The following is a 19,774-nucleotide window of genomic DNA, read 5'->3' as shown; positions in this document are numbered from 1 at the left end:
AACCTGAAAGTGATTGCACCAAATAACAATCTGATGAAGGATGAAGAGGATGTCAGGAGGGGTCTGCAGTCACAATACCAGTTCCCAAACACACTGGTGTAGAGCACACACTCCCAGAATAATTGTACTTTGGACTAAAGAGCCTGAAACTATGATATATATGTATAAATGGAAATCTTCAAACTATTCATCAGTAATATAAGAATAGTTGAGCATAAGTGATTATGTTACATTAACACATTAAAAGAAACAGATGCTATACATAAAGTACATGTATTGGGTATTAAACAAAGATGCCAATGCATATGCTAATCTGAGCATGATACTAAATAAATGTGTTGCCAATAAAGTCACATAGGTTCAATAAAGATGAGCATCCTAATGTGTAAATTAGCAAAAGTTTTCTATAGGTGTATACAAGGTTTTTTGAGATCCAAAATGACCAACACGTTTTGAATTCAATAGAATTCTTCACGAGAAAAACCTTTTTCTGTTTTGCGTTCAGCTGCAACATGTATCTTCACTCTCATTGGACTGTAAGGTTGCAATCCTTTAAACCCTTAGTAAATGGCTTATTTCTGAGTAAACATACATAGTAATGCAGTGCAATGCTACAAGCCTGTACACATTTCTCTGGAAGTAAGCTTCACTGAATGCAATAGGACAAAATTGTACTGTGCTGGTATGAACAGTAGAGTGCAACTACTTCGAATTTTTTTTTAAACCATATGAACATTTTATATAATTTTTCAACTATTTTTCTACCCACATGGCGTACCCAAGGCAACATTCAAAACTCCATAACTACAACACACAGATATCTCATAGTTTAAGGCAAACAAAATGGTATCTCTATCTACTTATTCCTGTGATGTTGACTCCTTCTCGCTGACTTTATACATATCTATGGTGTGATTACTCTTGGAATTCTCTTGACAGTTCTGGTTACCACAGAGCTGGAAAAGGTGTAGAAAATGACAAACAAAATAATCAGGAGGCAGAAGCAACTCACTTCCAAGAAAAGGCTATGATGTTTTGGGACTTATTAGTTTACAAAAAAATTAAGAGTAAGCGGACATGATAGTTTATAAAATGATGCATGTTGAGAAAGTTGTTAGAGCTAAGTTTGTGTGTTGAACCACTGTCGAAGCACAAAAGCTGCTCAAAGGTCTGGTTGGCAACTCTACAAGTGTTTTCTGTTTCCCCCAACATAGTGTGATCTGGTTGTAGCTGACTTCAGGAGGTGACTGTAAGGCAGGGAGCTGGATCTGCTAATGGGCAGCTGAGCCTCCTTTATCAGTTCACTTAGGTCCCGTAAGCTTTAAGGGAGGCTACTCAAATACGTAGTCAGTTGGTCTAGATAGGATAATGGAGTCCTGCTGCAATGCTACCACATTGGGCTTATCAGGCAATACAGGGGAAATTGCCATGGGGAAAGGAGGGGGTCAATATGGCTAGTTGGCTAATGGAGGGACAGGATTTTACTCCATGCATGCATGGTTGGCTCAGGTGTGGAGGCTGACCCTTCTTTCCTAGTGTGCTGTGTATCCTGAATTTGACTTAGGGCCCTCCAAGCATGCAGCAATTGTTCCACCAGCCCAGGGCTCCTCTTGCATCACCTATGTTCCTGGTACCTATGACTGCATGTTGGGGTTGTGGGCTTCAGAGTGACAAATGCTCCATGACGTCTGTACTTGCCTTCTGCTCTTATGGCTAAGTGTGTAGGCAACTGCTTTGTGGTATTTGAAGTGTGGTCTCAAGTCCTATGTCCACTGGGAAGGATTGTTGGGGTGCTTCCCAATTAGCCCACTCTCCCCTGTTGATGTTCAAACTTCTTTCCCAAACTGTGCTTTATGGAGTGTGCCACTATGTCTGTTGGAGTGAGTACACTGTAGCAGTGTACATTCTGCGTGGGGTGAGTGAGGAAGTGCCTGAATCATTGCAATGATATTGGCTGCCTCCACATGTCATGTGGCCATTGTTAGTGGTTGTGGCATGTGTTTGAGCTGCATCAGGGAGCAAGGGTGGGCACATCTATCCTTGTTTTTGTTTTTTGTTTGGAGATGTGTTATTACTAACCTCATGTATGGCAGGCATAGGATGCTTCAGCTATGTTGGTGTATTGGAGGCAATTCTATGACCTGGCGTAAATAAGAATATAGCACAACTTTATCAGAGTGGGGAGCTAGCAAAGCAAAGCAGTATTTTTTTACTGCACTTTGCCTTGCCCAGTACAAGAACTGGGCTGTAGATGTGAAGCTGGCTTTGCCACTCCATCAAGCTCTGCTGAACGACGATTAGGATTGTATTCTAATTTTTTGAGAGCAACTGTTGTAGCCCCAACCAAGGCTGCATCACAGTTTAGCTAACGCTATCCAAACTCTCAGCATGATCACTCTCTGTTAGTCACACACAAACACACACACCTTTTCTCAGGAAACTTCAACCTTAGCTTCTATTGAGGGAATGCCAATATGGAACAATTAGCAAGCAAATAAATCCTGAAATTGTATTGTATTGTTTTGACTGCTTAATGAGGAGTTGTCCATCAGCCAGTGTAATGATGTGTAAATATCAGAATCCAAGGTATGTAAATGTAATTGCATAAAGCATAATTTAAAATATAGTTGTTACTCTACTGAGTTTAATTGGAAACTGCTTCATCAATAGCCAGATCATCTGCCACATCTTAATATTCCCACTGAATATTATTACTTGTATCTTCATTACTTGTATTGTAAGACTGCTAGTTGTTTAAAAACGGTTGTTACTCTGAGCCTATGGAACAATAAATCCATGACCCGTAGTCTTTCTGTCTGTCCTTTTCTCTTTCTATCCCTATTCAGGCATTATATTCATGAATAAGTAATATACAAAAGCTGAAAGAGTGGGGCCAGGTATGCTAGTTCCACCACCACCCCATCCTCATTCACGACTTACATTATAGTACTTTACATCAGGGGTGGGGAACCCTTTTCAAACCAAGGGGCCACATTCCTTTCTGGACAACCTTCCAGGAGCCACATGCCAGCAGTTGGTAAAATCACAGGCAAATGTGGGCAGAGCAATGAATCTGTATTTTACCTTTGTGTGGCGAGCTAGTTTATTCACAGAATTGCACACCCCTCACTAACCTCCATCTAGGCAAGCAAGAAATGTAGGTAAAGGTAAAGGTACCCCTGCCCATACAGGCCAGTCGTGTCCGACTCCAGGGTTGTGCGCTCATCTCACTTTAGAGGCCGGGAGCCAGCGCTGTCCAGAGACACTTCTGGGTCACGTGGCCAGCGTGACAAAGCTGCTCTGGCGAGCCAGCACCAGAAATGTAATATGTGTTAAAGGACAGTTTCTAGCCATAAAAAAATCACCCGAGTGTGCAAAGCAGGGATGGTGAGAGGTGTGGTCTGGAGAGGCCTGAGGGCCAGATAGAGAGGCCTGGATTTACACGATTAACTAGTACTTTTTTTAATCCCAGGCTGATACTGACATGTACTGTAATTCATGTTTTGCCGTGTTCAGTCTAGAAGCTACACAGGAAACACCTCATAATTCAGTATTATTCTAGTGAACAGAGTGCTGAGTGCTTTGCACAAATTTTAGTGACCATCTGCTGCAGGAATCCTGCTCTGCTCCTGTAGATTCCCTGGGCAATGTAGAACCCTGCAAAACTATTCAGAGACCTATTTGTATTTTTAATTTTTAAAAAGAAACACCTGCATTAGCATAGATTCAACTGTACTCATGCGCAGAAAGACACATGGAGTTTTATTAAGAAATGGGGGGTGGGGGAAGTGTCAGTTTTTCTACTTAAGAGCTTGTAAAATATGAACAGTCTAGAGAATAATGTAGCTTGGGCCCTGAACATATGTATGTGAGGTGTTGTGTATTAGTGGTTTGTAATAAGAGTTAAAAGGAGTCCTTCTCCGGGAGGGAGCCTGGACCTCTGGCAGAACACAATTGAAAGCCCTTACCAGCTAGTAAAACGACAGAGACCAGACCAGAATTCTAGTGAAAAGCAAGACGGCTAGTTAAGCCTGATTTTTATTTTTAAAAACTGTTGCAACAGGGTGCTCCCCCACACGCAGGAGAGAGGAGGAGGACCCAGAACAAAGGTGTGCCCGCCATTATATAGACATTTCAAATTGCCCGCCCTGGAGTCCAAGACCACCCCCCAGATACATCATCCCTACATCACAGAAATCTGAGTGCATTGTTTTTACCCTGTCTGCCAGGTTACCTGGGGAGTCTGGCAATCCTTTTGTAATGATAACACTTAATTCCTGAGCCAGGTCACAGGCTCACGCTATTCACACCTTAAATGTGACCTTAAGGCAGGATTTGTGAGGACAGGGACAATGGGGAGGTTTCTGCATTTCCTTTGACCTTGTAGAGAAATATTTGAGGTGAGTGAAAGAGTCAAAATGGCTTTAGGACTTTTCCTATGGGTTTCAGACATGTGGTTTTATATATTTATATATGTGTTTGCTTGGTACATTTATGAACATTTATTATTATTAATAATAATATCATGGCTGTCAACATTTCCTTTTTTTAAGGGAAATTCCCTTATTCCGAATAGGATTCCTCGCAAGAAAAGGGAAAAGTTGACCCCTTATTCCGAATAGGATTCCTCGCAAGAAAAGGGAAAAGTTGACAGCTATGATATATATATGACCTAAAAATTCTTATAATGCCAAACCACAACAGGGGAAATCAGGCACATGAATTTTACTTGGTGACCTTTGGCCAGTTACTACTCAACTTGATCTACCTCAGAGAGTTGTTTGGATTTCAAATTTCAAGAATGAAGCTGCCCTACACCAAGACACCTTGGCTTCGCTACCTAGAAACAAGGCCACAGCAGGTTCCTATTTTCATAGTTTTTCAGAAGGCACTAAAGGCAGCCTGCTATTGAAGTACGGAGCCCTACAGTTCAGGGTTCCTGAATGTTTATTGTGGCTGTGCGTGTCTAGGAAGCCATTTCGGAAACGAAGAGAGCCCCAATAGGTTCGCTTGAAGCGCTGGCGTATGCTTAATGCATGAAGGGGTCGATGAGAACAAAGACGCTCTACAATGTTGGCTTTCCATGGTAAGAATCCAAAGAAGCTCAGATGTGACCGGGAAATGGCGGCTCGCCGCAAAACATTATGCGGTAGTGTTGACTGCCCACAGCAAAGATGGCGACAGAGTCGTCAAGCCGCTCGCCGCCCTCTTTGCAGGTAATTGACGAGATGCACCACAGACTTCATTCCTTCTGACGCTCTTCTTGTGTGAGCTAAAGGAGGCCGCTACTCCTAGGAAACATTGCAGCAGGGGCAGAGGTTCGCACTTTTCTCTAACTCAGCTTTAATCCTCGGCTATTTTTCTCAGTGAGAAAACTAGTTAGTTATAACTCTACCCTCTGAGAAACGGGCGGACAGGCCGTCGGGAAGAGCTGAGGTGATTCCTAGAGGTTTCTGTTTCCTTTCGGACCGGGGGGCGCTCTAGCTCCTATCTCTATGGTCGGCCGCGCGCGCTGCAGCCCGGTCTTCTGACGAAAGGCGCTCAGGAGCGGCCCCTCACGTGACCAGCGGCGTAACGCGACGGCGCCTGTGGCTCATTGCGGTGCGTTCGCGGCCTAGTTGCCTTTGCCGGGTTTAGAGGCGTCGCGAGGGAAAGGCCTCGTTTCCTCCGGCAGCGCTTGCGGTGAGAGGCGGGTGACGTCCGGGCCGCTGCCGCTAATCCTCCTCAAGGAACGGGGAGGGGGCGAGGACATGACGGGCCTCGCCGGCATGGGGCACCTGCGGTACTGGGCGCCACTCTAGCAGGGGCGGGAGCGGGTCGAGGGGATGGGGGGGTCCGCTCTTGGTTTCCCTGGGGGAGGGGGAATGGCGGAGTCCGCGACCTACAGGCCACGAGGGGGGGGGAGGGGAGCTGGGCGGCGGGATCGGGTCCTCTTTCGCGGGGAGGGGTGTGTTTGGAGGTTCCCCCCTTTTCTTAGCGGATGGGTGGAGGGAAAGGATGTGGGGGGCGCTAGTGGGCGAGAGCTTCTTCGAAAGGGAGGGCCACACTCTCAACCGCCCTGCGAGTTAGCCCGTTTAGAACGAAGCCTTATAGTTGTGTTCCTGGAAGCCCCCTGCGTGTTTTGTACATGGGCCCGATTCACGACGTGCGTGTTCAGAGCTTGACGAGCATCAAGCTTTGACTCGTACGTGTGAATGGGGCCATCGCAGATCACGCACCGTAGGCAGAATTGTCAGCTTGTTAAAGCGCAGTGTTCTTGAAAGGTCTCACTCGTGCAAAATAAGCTTCTATATGGCAGTGCGTTGGCAAATGGGTAATTTTATTCCTAAATGTTGAGCAGCAAGCTGAACTTCGCTATCTTTCAAGTTCAGCGTGTAAAAAAAAAAATAGCCTGCAGTTTCTATACTTGCACATGCATATAATCTCCTAGAAGTACCTGCAACATGCCCACATAATGGGGTTGGGATCAATCATTCATAACTGTGTTTTAAGTAGCAGGTTATTATTCCTTTATTGCAGGCAAGGCTGTGGGATGTAACGGTAATGAATCTGCACATCTTCAATGGAGGTTTTCCATTATGTGTGTGAGAAATGTGTTTTAAGCCTTAATAACATTTACTTGAAATGAAACCCCAATGGAACTTGGTATGAATTAGACTTGCAGCAGAAATAATGCTGGGAGAGCTGGCATATTGATCATAGCTCAGTGGTAGAGCATCAGCTTTGCATGCAGAGGGTCTCAGATTCAGTTCCAAGCATCTTCAGGTAAGGCTGGGGAAGACTAGTCTGAAATCCTGGAAAGACACTGCCAATCAGCCTAGGTATTGCTGAACTAGAAGGCCGTGTGGTCTGACTGCTTTTTATCTCTAAATATCTCCAGAAAATTCATGTTAAATTAGCACTGAACATTTCAGATCTTTTTATGCAATTCCAAAATACAGTAGTTCATAGTCCTCTGGCTCTGTTTCCGGTGACTCTCAAACTAGTTGTCTACTTGTGTTTAGGCAACATTTTGATAAAATGTTAAGAAAAAATGCTAACTATTGCATCTATAATTTCTTGTTTTTTAAACCAAGATGCCACCAGTTAATCCAAACTTGCAATCTCTGGTGCAGACTGATTACTGATATTTGTTCAAGAATAAAATTATCTATAGCAGGATGAAGAGGAGTACCTTAAAACAATTAATACAATGTAAATAGCATAATTTTAGGTGTATCAAAACAAACTTCTATATAGTCTTGGCATTTTTTTTCTTTTCTAAGCATAATAGTATTGCAAATACCGTACTTTTTCATATATAACATACCCCCTTGTATAGCACGCCCCTATTTTTGGGGATTCCAATGTCAGAAAATGGCCCAAAGTTGTTGAGCTTTTTTGGGTGGAATACAGTAAATCACTAACCCGGAGATTGCAATCGCTTGCGCTGCTCATTAACAATCTCATCAGCTACAGGAGGCTGCCCGATCGCCAACAGCGGAAGTAAATAGCAAGCACAATTGCCGCAGTGGCAGCCAATCCCCAGCAGCCCTTCACACACCAACCAATCACACACCCATTTCCCACAGCCAATACAAAGAACCCCATGCCGCAGCCACCAATCACACTACAAATCGCCAATGACAATCTGCAGCTCGCGGCTGCAACCAATCACCTGTCACCCCTACCCACTACCCATGTATAAGACGCCCCCAGTTTTTAAACTTTTTTTTAGTAAAAAACCCCTAGTCTTATACACAGAAAAGTACGGTATTTTGTTGGTCATCTATATTTATTAATATATATATTTCTATGCCACCATACATTTCAAGGTGATATATATACATGTTCATGAAATATCATTTTTTAAAAATACAGATTAACATTAAGATGACTTGGTAAGCAAAAATTAAACAGCTGCAAAAACCTGTTGGTATTTATAGGATCGCTGGTGGAAATGTGGTTTGGTGTATGACTATGTCCCCCTTAATTTAAACTTTATTTAAAACTATTTCAATGAATGAGAAATGGAAAATATTCTGGGATCATATAACATGACCAGGAACTTTTTCTCTTTCATGCATCTAAAAGCCTGACTTTATCCAAGATTTTTACTATCTGACTCCCCACCCCCTTAAACTTTTAATTCTATGGAATCCATCCTTTAATTCCTTATTTTTCTCTTTTTACATACTGTACAGCCGCATCATAAAAGCTGGATTCATTAAAATGCCATATTTGCAAGACAGTGCTATACATGTCTACTCAGAAGTAGTTTTTCATGGAATTTACTCTCCACAAAGTGCAAATGGAAATTCAGTCCTAATGTCTCATCTTTATTACACACACATGTATCTCACCTGTCAGGATGCTTCTGAGCTAGCTTATAAGTAACATTAATCTATCTTAAAAAAGTAAAGCAACACATGATAAGAAGTAGCAACATACAGAACCATTGGGATTCTTTCCACAGGACATATGGTGGTAGATCGCCCTCTGATAAATTAGGGAAAAATCTACTGGAGCAGGTTCTGATGTAGTCTTGCCTGCATTCCCATCTCTCCTGGAATCCTTCCCAAAGGACAGTTGATGACTCTGATGTGATTTTCACCTGCATCCCTCTCTCCTGGAATCCTCCTGAGCTCTGTTTATTGTCTAGCTGTCTTGCCAATATCCACAGTTGAACATGGCAGAAATAAGTTCTAATTTATTCCTTTATTTCTTGACATTCATTCAATACATAAATCTTTTAGGTTTTTTTAATACAGTTATATGTATGCCTATGGCAGAGCTCTTTATTTTAAGGCAGCATTCTAGGAATAAGCACTTTTCTCCATCCATGCCAAGGTTTTTGGCCAAGTTTTGTCAGTCATTCAGTCTTTCCAGGTTTATCTATCTCTTTACTGCTAACTTGTTTATATATGGTTATAACTGGTTTGAACTTCTGCGACTCCTGCCTGCTAACCTTCCTTCCAGCAGTCAAATTAGAATGCTTCTCTTGTAATCTTCAGACCTAACACTTCTGTAATTTCATTTGTGACTTGCTTTCACATGTTCCCCATTGTTTTCAACATAGGATGTGGATTTCCTGAGCAGGGGGAATTAATTAGAAAATGTAATGCTACCCTAAACTGTTTGACTATGGCATGCATGTTTGACTTTTATATAGTAATGAGAGGTTAAAAAGTATACCATGTCAGTTTTTCATGCTGTATAAATATTTCTTTAGAATGTACTTGGTGTGATTTAAGTGTTACATTTTATATTTTAATTATGGGTGTTTATAGTTGTACAGTAGTTGATTTGTTTACTTGCAAACCCTTTATAAATTTGTTTTGGCATTAAGCAATATACAAAAGTTGGGTCTTCAATCAGTTTCACCTACTACACTAGCTAAAGCCATATCTGGATTGGAATATTCTGGCCACCATAGTCCATGCATTGGTAACTGGATTACTGCAATGAGCTGCATGCGAGCCCACCCTTTCCGGCAGCTCTAGCTAGTGCAGAATGCACAGCTTGATTGCTAATGGGGACAGATGGCCAACAGCATATAACCTCTCTGCTGAAACACCTGCACTGGCTGCACATATCCTCCCAGACCAGGTTCAGAAGCCCAGCTGGCTTTAACTAGAAGTCAGGCGTTTGGTATTACGTTCACTTCATACATTCACAGTCAAACAGGCAATGAGGTGGTGGACGTACACATGCAAGTGGTGAGCTTGGTGACTGAGCATGGACTTTATCAAAAAAATTAAAGCAATACTGTATGTACGGGAGTGGGCGGGAGGCAGGTGTGATAAATATGTCAGTGATATATCCATTGTATGATTGCCAATCCTACCTTTTTAAAATAGGATTTTAATTATTTATTGGTTAATTTATCTTTTGGAACAAAGGGTAACAGTAATAATATTTTTACTAATGTTCTAAATGTTTATTCATAATTGGTAGAAGATTGATTCATGGAACAGCATCTAATACCCCCCCAAATGTTTAGGTTTTCCATGCCAGACAGATGAAGAGCGTTTTTCTCCTTTACATTTTGGGGGCTTTCATCCCTTTGTTTTTCCTATTACTGTACTGCCCAAGACTCACTCTGTTCTTTTATCTCTCTGTCTTTCAATTTGTTTTCTTTGTTTCCCATGCCTGTGTTCCTTCCTTGTGCTATAATCTTACTTATTTATTGACCAGCCATTCCATTTTTTGCTCATGAATCCACACTCCTTTCCACCTTCAGATGCTCCTTGGACCGACTACTGGAGCCTTCCCTAGATCACTATAAAGTCAACACTTCTGTATCCCTTTGATATCAGTTAACCTTTCCCTTGTACTATTCTTACTGCTGCTTGGTTAAATTATCATTCGTGTTGTAATGTAGAAGCTGCCTTATATTGACCACTTTCAGACATCGCATTAAACTTTAGTATATCACGAGAATAAGCCTAAGCGAGTCTGGGGCTTGTGTACTGCAGAGAGGACTTTAGACAGTTTTGATTTCATTTTTTATTAACTGCAGCTTGAGGTGACACACCAATCTGACAAACTCTATTTAATCTTAACTACCTGTGGTTGGAAAGTAATTTATTTGAATAAATCATAGTTAAGATTAACAGTAGTTTTTCAGGCACAGACTGTTATTACAAAAATTTAGTGACTATTTCAGAGGATTTAGGGACACGCAAACCCAAGGCTGACCTAGACTCATTCTCATTATGATAAAGGATTGTTTTTTGTGTCATCCAAATGCAGCAACTGTTTGTTCATCTTGTCCTATATTGTTCAGTCTAACTGGCAAAAGCTTTCTGGTGCTTCAAATAAGAGTCTTTCCCAGCCTGAAATCTTTTCGTTACGGATGCCAACAACTGGACCTGAAACCTGCATGCAAAGGGTGCTTCACTACTGAGCTTAGCCTGAGGTCATATGGCTAGAGCAAGCCTTCATGCTTTTTATTGTTGAGCTTTAGGTTATTGTTGGTCTAGTGCACCCATATTTCATTTACTTGGAAGTAAGTACTGATTTCAACAGGACTTGCTTTCAGGTAAACATGTATAGAATAGAACAAATGAAAGCATTAAGTGCCTTGTCTAATATTTACTTTGTTTTATAAATTTATATGCCACCTCTAAAATTTTATTTTATTTATTGTAGTAATAATAAAATAGCACAAGCAAGCAGTAAATACTGAGATGATACAACACCAAATCTAAAAACAGGGCGGCAGCAGACAAAAACAATCCAAGCAAAAATTCCAGCTCTAAAAGCAACCTCAAAAACATAGTAGGTTATATCCAGTTGATGCTGTTGTCCAAGCACAAGGGCTTTTGATCCAGCAGGAGCAATCCTCCTGAGTCAAAGCCATATTAACACTTCATATAAAACACCAGTGCCAGAATTGTACTTGGAAGCACATGGGAATCTAGTGAGCCTGCTTAAAAAATTGTGTCATATGGTTCACATAACGGTCCTAACCGATGCTTTCCCCATGGAAGAACTATTTTCTCATTGGAGATGCATCTTATCACTGACATTGCTGACTTTTTGTAGATTGGTGAAGACACTTCTCTTTGACTAGGACTTTGGGAGGGCTTGAGGATTAGTCATCCAGCATTAAGCTGGAGTTCCTCAGTTTGGATATAATGGGGAATTCTGGCTTAATACAAGCCAGGGACATCATATCAAAGCTGGTGTGGCTATTAGGCTCAGCTGTATTCCCGACTGAGCCTTTTATCTCCACAAAACTTGCTAGCATAGGGGGGTAGTTTGTGTTGCAATAACCTGAGGTGAGAACCATGCTCAATGGGCTTTCTCTGTAGGTGTTTCATAGTTAGATATCTCATATCTGATAACTTGGAGCAAGATGTGCTTAGGCAGCTAGAGTTAGGCTAGAGTTCCTGTTTTCTACCTGGTTTTAAGCATCTTGCTCATTTAGGGGGAGAGTAGAAATACATGTAAACAAGCACTGATTTGAAGCTAATAGGTTCATTCTTTTTCTAGGTTACTGCTAAAAATGTCTTTTCCGCCTCACTTGAATCGCCCTCCTATGGGTATCCCAACACTTCCACCTGGAATTCCACCGCCACAATTTCCAGGTTTTCCTCCACCTGTACCTCCTGGTAAGTTTTCTATCAGAAGCTTGTCTGGTAAACCTCATTCTTCTATATTGGTCAGTAATATCTTAACATTTTAGGTTGGTGTTTGGTTTTTCTTTGTGACATGTGAACAAAATAATCCTGCAGCTTCTGTACTTCCTGAGAGCACTTAACAGTTCTGTTCCGCCTATTTAATACCTGATTTGAAAAAATATATATAGTTTTTTGGTAGCTCTTGCTCAGAGACTATTAATGCAACCTCTTATTTCACAGGGACACCGATGATTCCTGTGCCAATGGGTATTATGGCTCCTGCACCAACTGTAAGTATTGCATAAGCCACTGTTCACTGTAAATATCTTTTTAATTTAAATGATAACTTTATAAAAAAGCATTAAAATAAATAACAATAAAGCCACAATTAGCAGCATCAAATATTAAAACACAGCATAGTTGTGTTCATCTTCTCCCTACTGTATATGTAACACTGTACTGATCCCATATCATAGTTAGCAAATTGGTAACCATTCCCATGAACACAAAGAACGACAGAACAAAGGAAACAGGAAACCTGTGTACGTCACATCCCGTCTCCCTTTCCCGTGGGAATCCAATAGTAACTTGACTGTGGAATGAAAACATAGTCTTGTGACTACCAGCTGCTGCTCAGTGAGGGAAACAGAAACTAACATCACCCACCCTTCTCCAAAACAAAGTCCTACCTCGTTTCGCTTTTTGGCTTTAACCATTGGATCTGCACTGACACTAACTATGGTTGGGGTGACGTCTTTGAATTTGAAAAGAATGCGCATGAAAAATTGCAAGGCTGTAGCAGTGTAACACATTTAAATACAAGGTTCCTGACTTAAATGTTATTTCTGTGTGCTTTTATTTATAAAGCACGTGTATTGCAATTTGTGAAGCAGAATTGACTCAAAGGAACTGTATGAAATTTCCTTTGCAGGCTAATCTGTTCAGGCAAAAATAATTAATGCTAACTTCCTGTTTGGTACCTTAGGAACAGTGCTTTTTAAACTTACTAATTGTTGCAGTGGAAAAAAATCACAAGAGGTATTTGTTCCTCATCTTTCAGGTTCTAGTCCCAACTACCGTGTCAATGGTTGGAAAACATATGGGAGTTAGAAAGGAACATCCAGGTCTAAAGAACAAGGAAAATGATGAAAACAGCGGTCCCACTACTACTGTTTTCGTAGGCAACATATCTGAAAAGGCTTCAGACATGCTTATACGACAGCTTCTTGCCGTAAGTGGAATTGCCTTTTAGAAAGCAACCTTGCATTGTGTTGATTAGAGATTTTAGTGTTGCTTAATTTTTCATTGATTTCATTGACTTTTTGTATTCTTTAAAATGTTAGTTAAATTCTTTCATGTTAAGTGTTCCATATGGATGCAGGGCTTTTTAGCTCACATCTTCCCATACCTCTGGAAAGTCCACCCTCAAGATCAGGGCCCTCCAGACCATATCTCAGGACACATGAGGGGCTGCCCTGCAAAGATAAATAATCTACCCTCAATAGACATGCAAAAAAAATTCCTGCATTGCGGGGGGTTGGACTAATGACCCTCATGGTCCCTTCCAACTCTACAATTCGATGATGATGGTGGTGGTGGTGATGATGATGATGATGATATTTATACTTCACCCATCTGGCTGGGTTTCCCCAGCCACTGTGGGCGGCTTACAGCATATAAAAAATTGTTGAAACATCAGACATTTAAAATTTCCCAATACAGGGCTGCCTGAATCTATGAAATGCTAGATTATTGCTACATATTATTTCAGCCCGGAAGCTAAGTACAAATTTACTAACTTACCAATGTGTTTGCATTGTGTTAGGATAGTCAGTGGTGGGTTGATGTGGTTTAGGCTGTTACCAAACTAAACTCTTGGAGAAGCTCTTTTCATGGAAAATAAGGCTAGGTTATGCCTTCACTAGCAGTACGTCACTGGTAATCACAAGCTGGGAGAGGTACAGTTGCTCTCAGGTCCTTCTTGAAGATTTCCCATAGGCAGCTGGTTCACCACTGTGAGAACAGGATCCTGGACTAGATGGGCCACTGGCCTGATCCAGGATGGCTGGCCTTATGTTCTTTAGTGGAGAACACTAAAACATATACATTAAATCAGAAACTGTAATAGCAAATACAGTCCATAAAAATAGTTACAATACAAATATGAGCTATAAATGAATTTCAAAATCAAAACCAGATTCCTATCTAATGGGTTACAATGGCACAAATAAAAAACTTAAATCAGATTGGATTTGAAGGCCAAATATCCAGGAAAGAATAGGTTTTCATTGTGTAAAGTTTAAAAAATATTTCTGTCTAGGAAAGAAGTTCCATAGCTGGGGCACCACTACTGAAAAGACCATATCTAATTGCTATGCCTCAGATAATAGGAGCAGGTGTAACAGGGCCTTATTGCAAAGATTTCAGTCAAGGAAATGAGTATTTGGAAGGAGATGGCAGACCTTCAACTCACCAGGGTTGCAGATTAGGGTTTTAAACATGACAGCCTTTAGAATCATAGAAGTTGGAAAGGGACCCTAACCCTCTGCAATGCAGGAATATGCAGCTGTCCCATACAGGGATCGAACCTGCAACCTTGGTGTTATCAGCAGCATGCCCTAACCAACCAAGTGATCATAAATTATCATGATTAGTAGGGTTTTAAGGAATTATAAGTGAGATCCAATTCTGGCAACCCATTTGCAGAATGAGATTTTGATTTTTCCCTTTCCAGCCACATACAAGCCCTAGAATTTGCTCTGGTGTGTCGCCTAATCCTCCAGATTTTGGTAGTGCAAGTCCCAATGCACGATCGTGCTTTATAAGATGCAACCCTATTAATATATAGAAGTACAGTTCTTAATTCATATTTCATTTTAAACCAGGTTCTTTTTAAAGAGATACTTTATAAATTGGGAAGTGGTAACTTAAAATTTTGTTTAGTGTTTTAAAAAATCTGGTTATTTTTCCTCTCCTTTTAAAAAATAATCAAACCCACTGAGAGATAATAGAGGATATGTTTTAAGACAAACTTTTATGTACAAGGAGTAAGGAGCTGTCTGTGGAGGTGGTAAAGGTAAAGGTACCCCTGCCCATACGGGCCAGTCGTGTCTGACTCTAGGATTGTGCACCCATCTCACTTAAGAGGCCGGGGGCCAGCGCTGTCCGGAGACACTTCCGGGTCACGTGGCCAGCGTGACAAAGCTGCTCTGGCGAGCTGGCACCAGCGCAGCACACGGAAACGCCGTTTACCTTCCCGCTAGAAAGCGGTACCTATTTATCTACTTGCACTTAGGGGTGCTTTCGAACTGCTAGGTGGGCAGGAGCTGGGACCGAAAGACGGGAGCTCACCCCGCTGCGGGGATTCGAACCGCCGACCATGCAATCGGCAAGCCCTAGGCGCTGAGGTTTTACCCACAGCGCCACCCGCGTCCCCGTGGAGGTGGTAGAAGAGGTTAAATAATGATGATTAGCAGGGTTGTGATAATAAAATAGAAGACGCCACCACAATTATTAGGTGTGCTAATTTCTTTTAGGATGTCTTCTCAACTGACACAAAATTCATTGAGAACTTTCAAGAGTGAGAGAAGTTTTCTGAGTAGCAAAAAAAAAATCAATTGCCTCAATAAACATTATGTTAAAAATATTTTACAGAAGTGTGGCTTGGTTTTGAGTTGGAAGAGAGTTCAAGGAGCATCTGGAAAACTTCAAGGTATATATACTTTTTTCCTTTTCTTTTCCCTCTAATAGCTATGAGGATATACGCAAGCTTGGTTAAATTTCTGAAGTGCCCACGCTTCAGTAGCAAGGGCTTAATTTTATTTTTCCTCTGAGCTATTCTGTGAGTCTGTGATCTGGGCACTTGATCTGGCACTGCTTGCTGCCCAACTGTACTGTACCAACATAGCACTGAGAATTAATGCTGCCATACTAACCAGCTTCCCCTACTACTGAAGAGTGGATTGTAACTTTATGCAGCCAGTTAAATGTTGCAGCAACCTAGTATTTTTGAAAAACGAGTAACCGACCATAATGGGATTTCAGATGAAAGGCAGCATCACAGGATGGGTGTAGCCTTCACCCTCTGAATTGCAGTTGCTTGGGTTTATGGGATTGGGCTGAAGATTTTTTAAGGCATTTAAAAATGTGTTTTAACTGAGGTTCTGCCATATATTTGGTGTAATCATAAAACAAATAGTTGACATTAAAGGCAAGTGTGGGGGGGTGGGGGTGTTGCTCTCATGTGCATATATAATTTTTAAAATTTGCTTTTATAAATCTCAATTATTCATCCCCTAGCCTTTGGGTTCTGCGAGTATAAAGAACCAGAATCCACACTACGTGCGCTCAGGCTACTACACGATCTCCAAATTGGAGAAAAGAAACTACTTGTGAAAGTTGATGCCAAGACGAAGGCTCAGCTAGATGAATGGAAAGCGAAGAAAAGGGCTTCCAATGGGGTATGTTGTGTGTAACTATGCTAAACTGGGACAGGAAACAATTGAATTACAAATAAATTGGATTGGCATTAAGTGCTCTTAGTTCTTTTACCTGATTTGCTTATTCTCTGTTGCAATTTAACCTGCTATGCTGACTTTATTACACCTTTTCTGCAGATGACTGTTGCACTGTTCTTTTGTTTAATTTTCATGATCAGAATTTGAGTGTAAACTTCAAATCCCCAACAAACTGCACTTTCTGCTTGAGAAACTGGATTATAAAACTTTGGCTGACAGAAGAAGGTTAAGGGATGAACAGCTGCAGGCTCTCAGATCAAACCCAACCATTTTCAGGAGGAAACCAGATGCCCTGCTCTCTGCTAGACTTGCTGATCCAGAGTAGAGTCTGCCAACTCCAAAATAAAAAAAATCTGATTCCAGCTGGGTATGACCAGCATGAAAAGCTTTGCTTAACATGCAAAGTTGTACATGTGCTTGCATGTCCTCTGCCAACAAGCACTGTGTCCATATACGTTCTCAGGCCACCATAGTTCAACCTAACCATTTAAGTGATAGCTTCATAACAAGCACAAGCAGGTGAACCTAGCCACAAACTGCATGTCAAATCACATTTGTAAACACCCTCACAATTAAGTACAGTGGTACCTCGGGTTAAGTACTTAATTCGTTCCGGAGGTCCGTATTTAACCTGAAACTGTTCTTAACCTGAAGCACCACTTTAGCTAATGGGGCCTCCTGCTGCCGCCGCGCCGCCGGAGCCCGATTTCTGTACTTATCCTGAAGCAAAGTTCTTAACCTGAAGCACTATTTATGGGTTAGCGGAGTGTGTAACCTGAAGCGTATGCAACCTAAAGCGTATGTAACCCGAGGTACCACTGTATTTAGAAGAGAAAATAGTAAGATTGGAAGAAGTAAGGCATATAATAGTCCCAAGAACAGTCAGCCCCTGGCTAAGATGCAAAACATAAGGAAATCAATCTAGAAAGTGAGTCATTTCACACAGGTGCACTATTATCAAAAATTTCAAATAAGTTCACAAGTTGCAAGTCCTTGATTTTTTTACAGACTTGCCTATCAACACGTGAATTCACAAATCACTTTAAAAAATGTATCTAATAATAAACTGTCTGCTAATAATACAGTGTTAAAGGGTCTAAACCACTGAGCCTCTTGGGCTTTCCGATCGGAAGGTTGGCAGTTTGGATCCATGCAAGAAAGTAGATGCTAGTGCAAGTAGATAAGTACTGTGGTGGTAGGAAGGTAAACAGCGTTTCCATGCACTCTGGTTTCCGTCATGGTGTTCTGTTGTGCCAGAAGCGGTTTAGTCATGCTGGCCACATGACCCAGAAAGCTGTCTGTGGACAAATGCTGGCTCCCTTGGCCTGAAGCAAGATGAGCGCCGCACCCCGTAGTTGACTTTGACTGGACTTAACCGTTATGGGGTCATTTACCTTTACCTTACCTAATAATACAGCTTTTCTGGAATGATAATGTTAGAGAAAAACACAAAATATTTAGAATTTTTTATCTTGATTTAAGTCTATGGCCAAGGCTCAGCCAAAGAAGATGTGAAATATAGTGCATTTTCTTACTTGTAGTAACTTAAGCAATCTTGCATAGCTTACAGTGTTGCTGTACTCTAGCAGCTTCAGCAGGCTCCTAGTTAGGAGTACATGCCTCACCATTCACTATAATTTGTCCTTGGGGCAAGGAAGGGATAAATAAAGACCAGAGCAAAACACAGCCAATCCGCTCACTAAACATCTTAAAAAGTGTTTTAATGCATTATTAACTTTTTGCTACGTTTGTGTGATAAAGTAGTTAAAAGCTTTTAATGAGTTAAGTTTAGTTACCCATGTGCCATAGAAAGGGGTTCAGGGTTTACCCTTTTGATACACAGCCTGTGAAGTAGGAGTATTTTAGTACAGTGCTACCTCGTGTTATGTACCGTGCCCCTTATGAATGCTGCGGGTTAGGCGCGCTGCTAACCCGGAAGTAGATGCCCCTTATTGCAACCTTTGCCCCAGGATGCGAGTGGAAGTCGTGCTCTGGTGGTGCGGCAGCAGCAGGAGGCACCAGTAGTGAAAGTGCGCCTCATGTTATGAGCGGTTTCCTGTTACGAACAGACCTCCGGAATGGATTAAGTACGTAACACGAGGTACCACTGTATTTATTTCACATGAGCAGGCAAGAAAGCTCTCCATAAATTCCTGCTGTCTTAAAATACGGAGAAACTAAATAAGGCAGATATCTGACTACTTAACTTCCATCCCTGACTAATACTGTTACCCCCTTAATTTCTTTTACTACCACCTAAGTGGCACTACCTATTAGGTCATTTCAGGCTGTTCCTCCTTGACATTGCAGCTTCTGCACCAGCTGAAATCCCCTCCTGCCCCTACTTCTTAGCTACTGCTTCTCCATAAGCCTGTCTCTTTCCTATTCACTCTTTATCCACTTGGCATTTGACTGGACATCCATCTCTTATTCTCAGGTGAGATTCCCATCCCCTCTTTTTAAGGCAAGAATTTATTATTTAAGTTTAATACAAGTGTATGAAAAAGGGGGGGACATGATAGGACATTGCCTGGTTTTTTCCACTGCTCCTCAGTAGCAACAGCAGTGACAAATGTTTGATGGGATGGAAGATAAAAAAATAAATGTAATATGCACATTCTTTTTCTGTATTTAGGTTTTCCTTGCAGCCAGGCTGTAGGCTGAGAATGGCCTGGAGCAAGTTGAAGTCATTTGGCCTCAGGTCATTCATACTTCCATGTGCAGATGACAATTTATCTATTTACTATTTGTAAGGAGGAAAGTGGGGATTTTCATTTCTTACTGTATTTGATTCTGTGAATTATTTATTTTTAGATTGAATTGTTGTGAGCCCCTTTGAGCCTTCGGAGAGGCAAGCTATAAGCCTTTAAATATATAATCATTAAAGTTTTGCAGGCAACTGTATATATTAATGTTTTTATCAATAGTTTAAGGTCTACGTTACATTCATCTTACATGGAAAATTGAAATTCAGCAATTCTAGTGTGGAAGTGACAGTCTACAGATATGTATGTTAAAGCATTTTACACACATGTATTGTCATTGTGCAGTATGACCACTTACATGCAAAAGTCTGTTTTATACTGCAGACAAACTTTGTGTATAAGTTTGGTAATGTGTGACCCAAAGGGTAGGTTGGTACGTTGTTGC

The 19,774-nt window shown here is 41.3% G+C and overlaps 1 protein-coding gene across 4 annotated transcripts in view; it reads left to right on the top strand.

The window, feature by feature from the left end:
* The first annotated feature begins 5,525 nt into the window (after positions 1–5,525).
* Positions 5,526–19,774, top strand: part of RBM25 (RNA binding motif protein 25) — a 34,775-nt gene continuing 20,526 nt past the window's right edge. For 2 of the 4 annotated variants that reach the window (XM_053384324.1, XM_053384296.1), the window contains exons 1-6: positions 5,683–5,782; positions 11,980–12,098; positions 12,348–12,397; positions 13,168–13,338; positions 15,762–15,819; positions 16,407–16,567. In XM_053384324.1, coding sequence (XP_053240299.1) covers positions 5,751–5,782; positions 11,980–12,098; positions 12,348–12,397; positions 13,168–13,338; positions 15,762–15,819; positions 16,407–16,567 — 591 coding nt within the window. In that variant the 5' untranslated portion in view covers positions 5,683–5,750. Of the gene's footprint in view, positions 5,783–11,979; positions 12,099–12,347; positions 12,398–13,167; positions 13,339–15,761; positions 15,820–16,406; positions 16,568–19,774 lie in introns of all 4 variants that reach the window. The other 2 variants (XM_053384315.1, XM_053384305.1) reach the window with 2 other exon arrangements.

Source organism: Podarcis raffonei, chromosome 1 (genome assembly GCF_027172205.1).
Source record: "Podarcis raffonei isolate rPodRaf1 chromosome 1, rPodRaf1.pri, whole genome shotgun sequence".
Lineage (NCBI taxonomy): Eukaryota > Metazoa > Chordata > Lepidosauria > Squamata > Lacertidae > Podarcis > Podarcis raffonei.
This window is presented reverse-complemented; position numbering and strand designations above follow the sequence as displayed.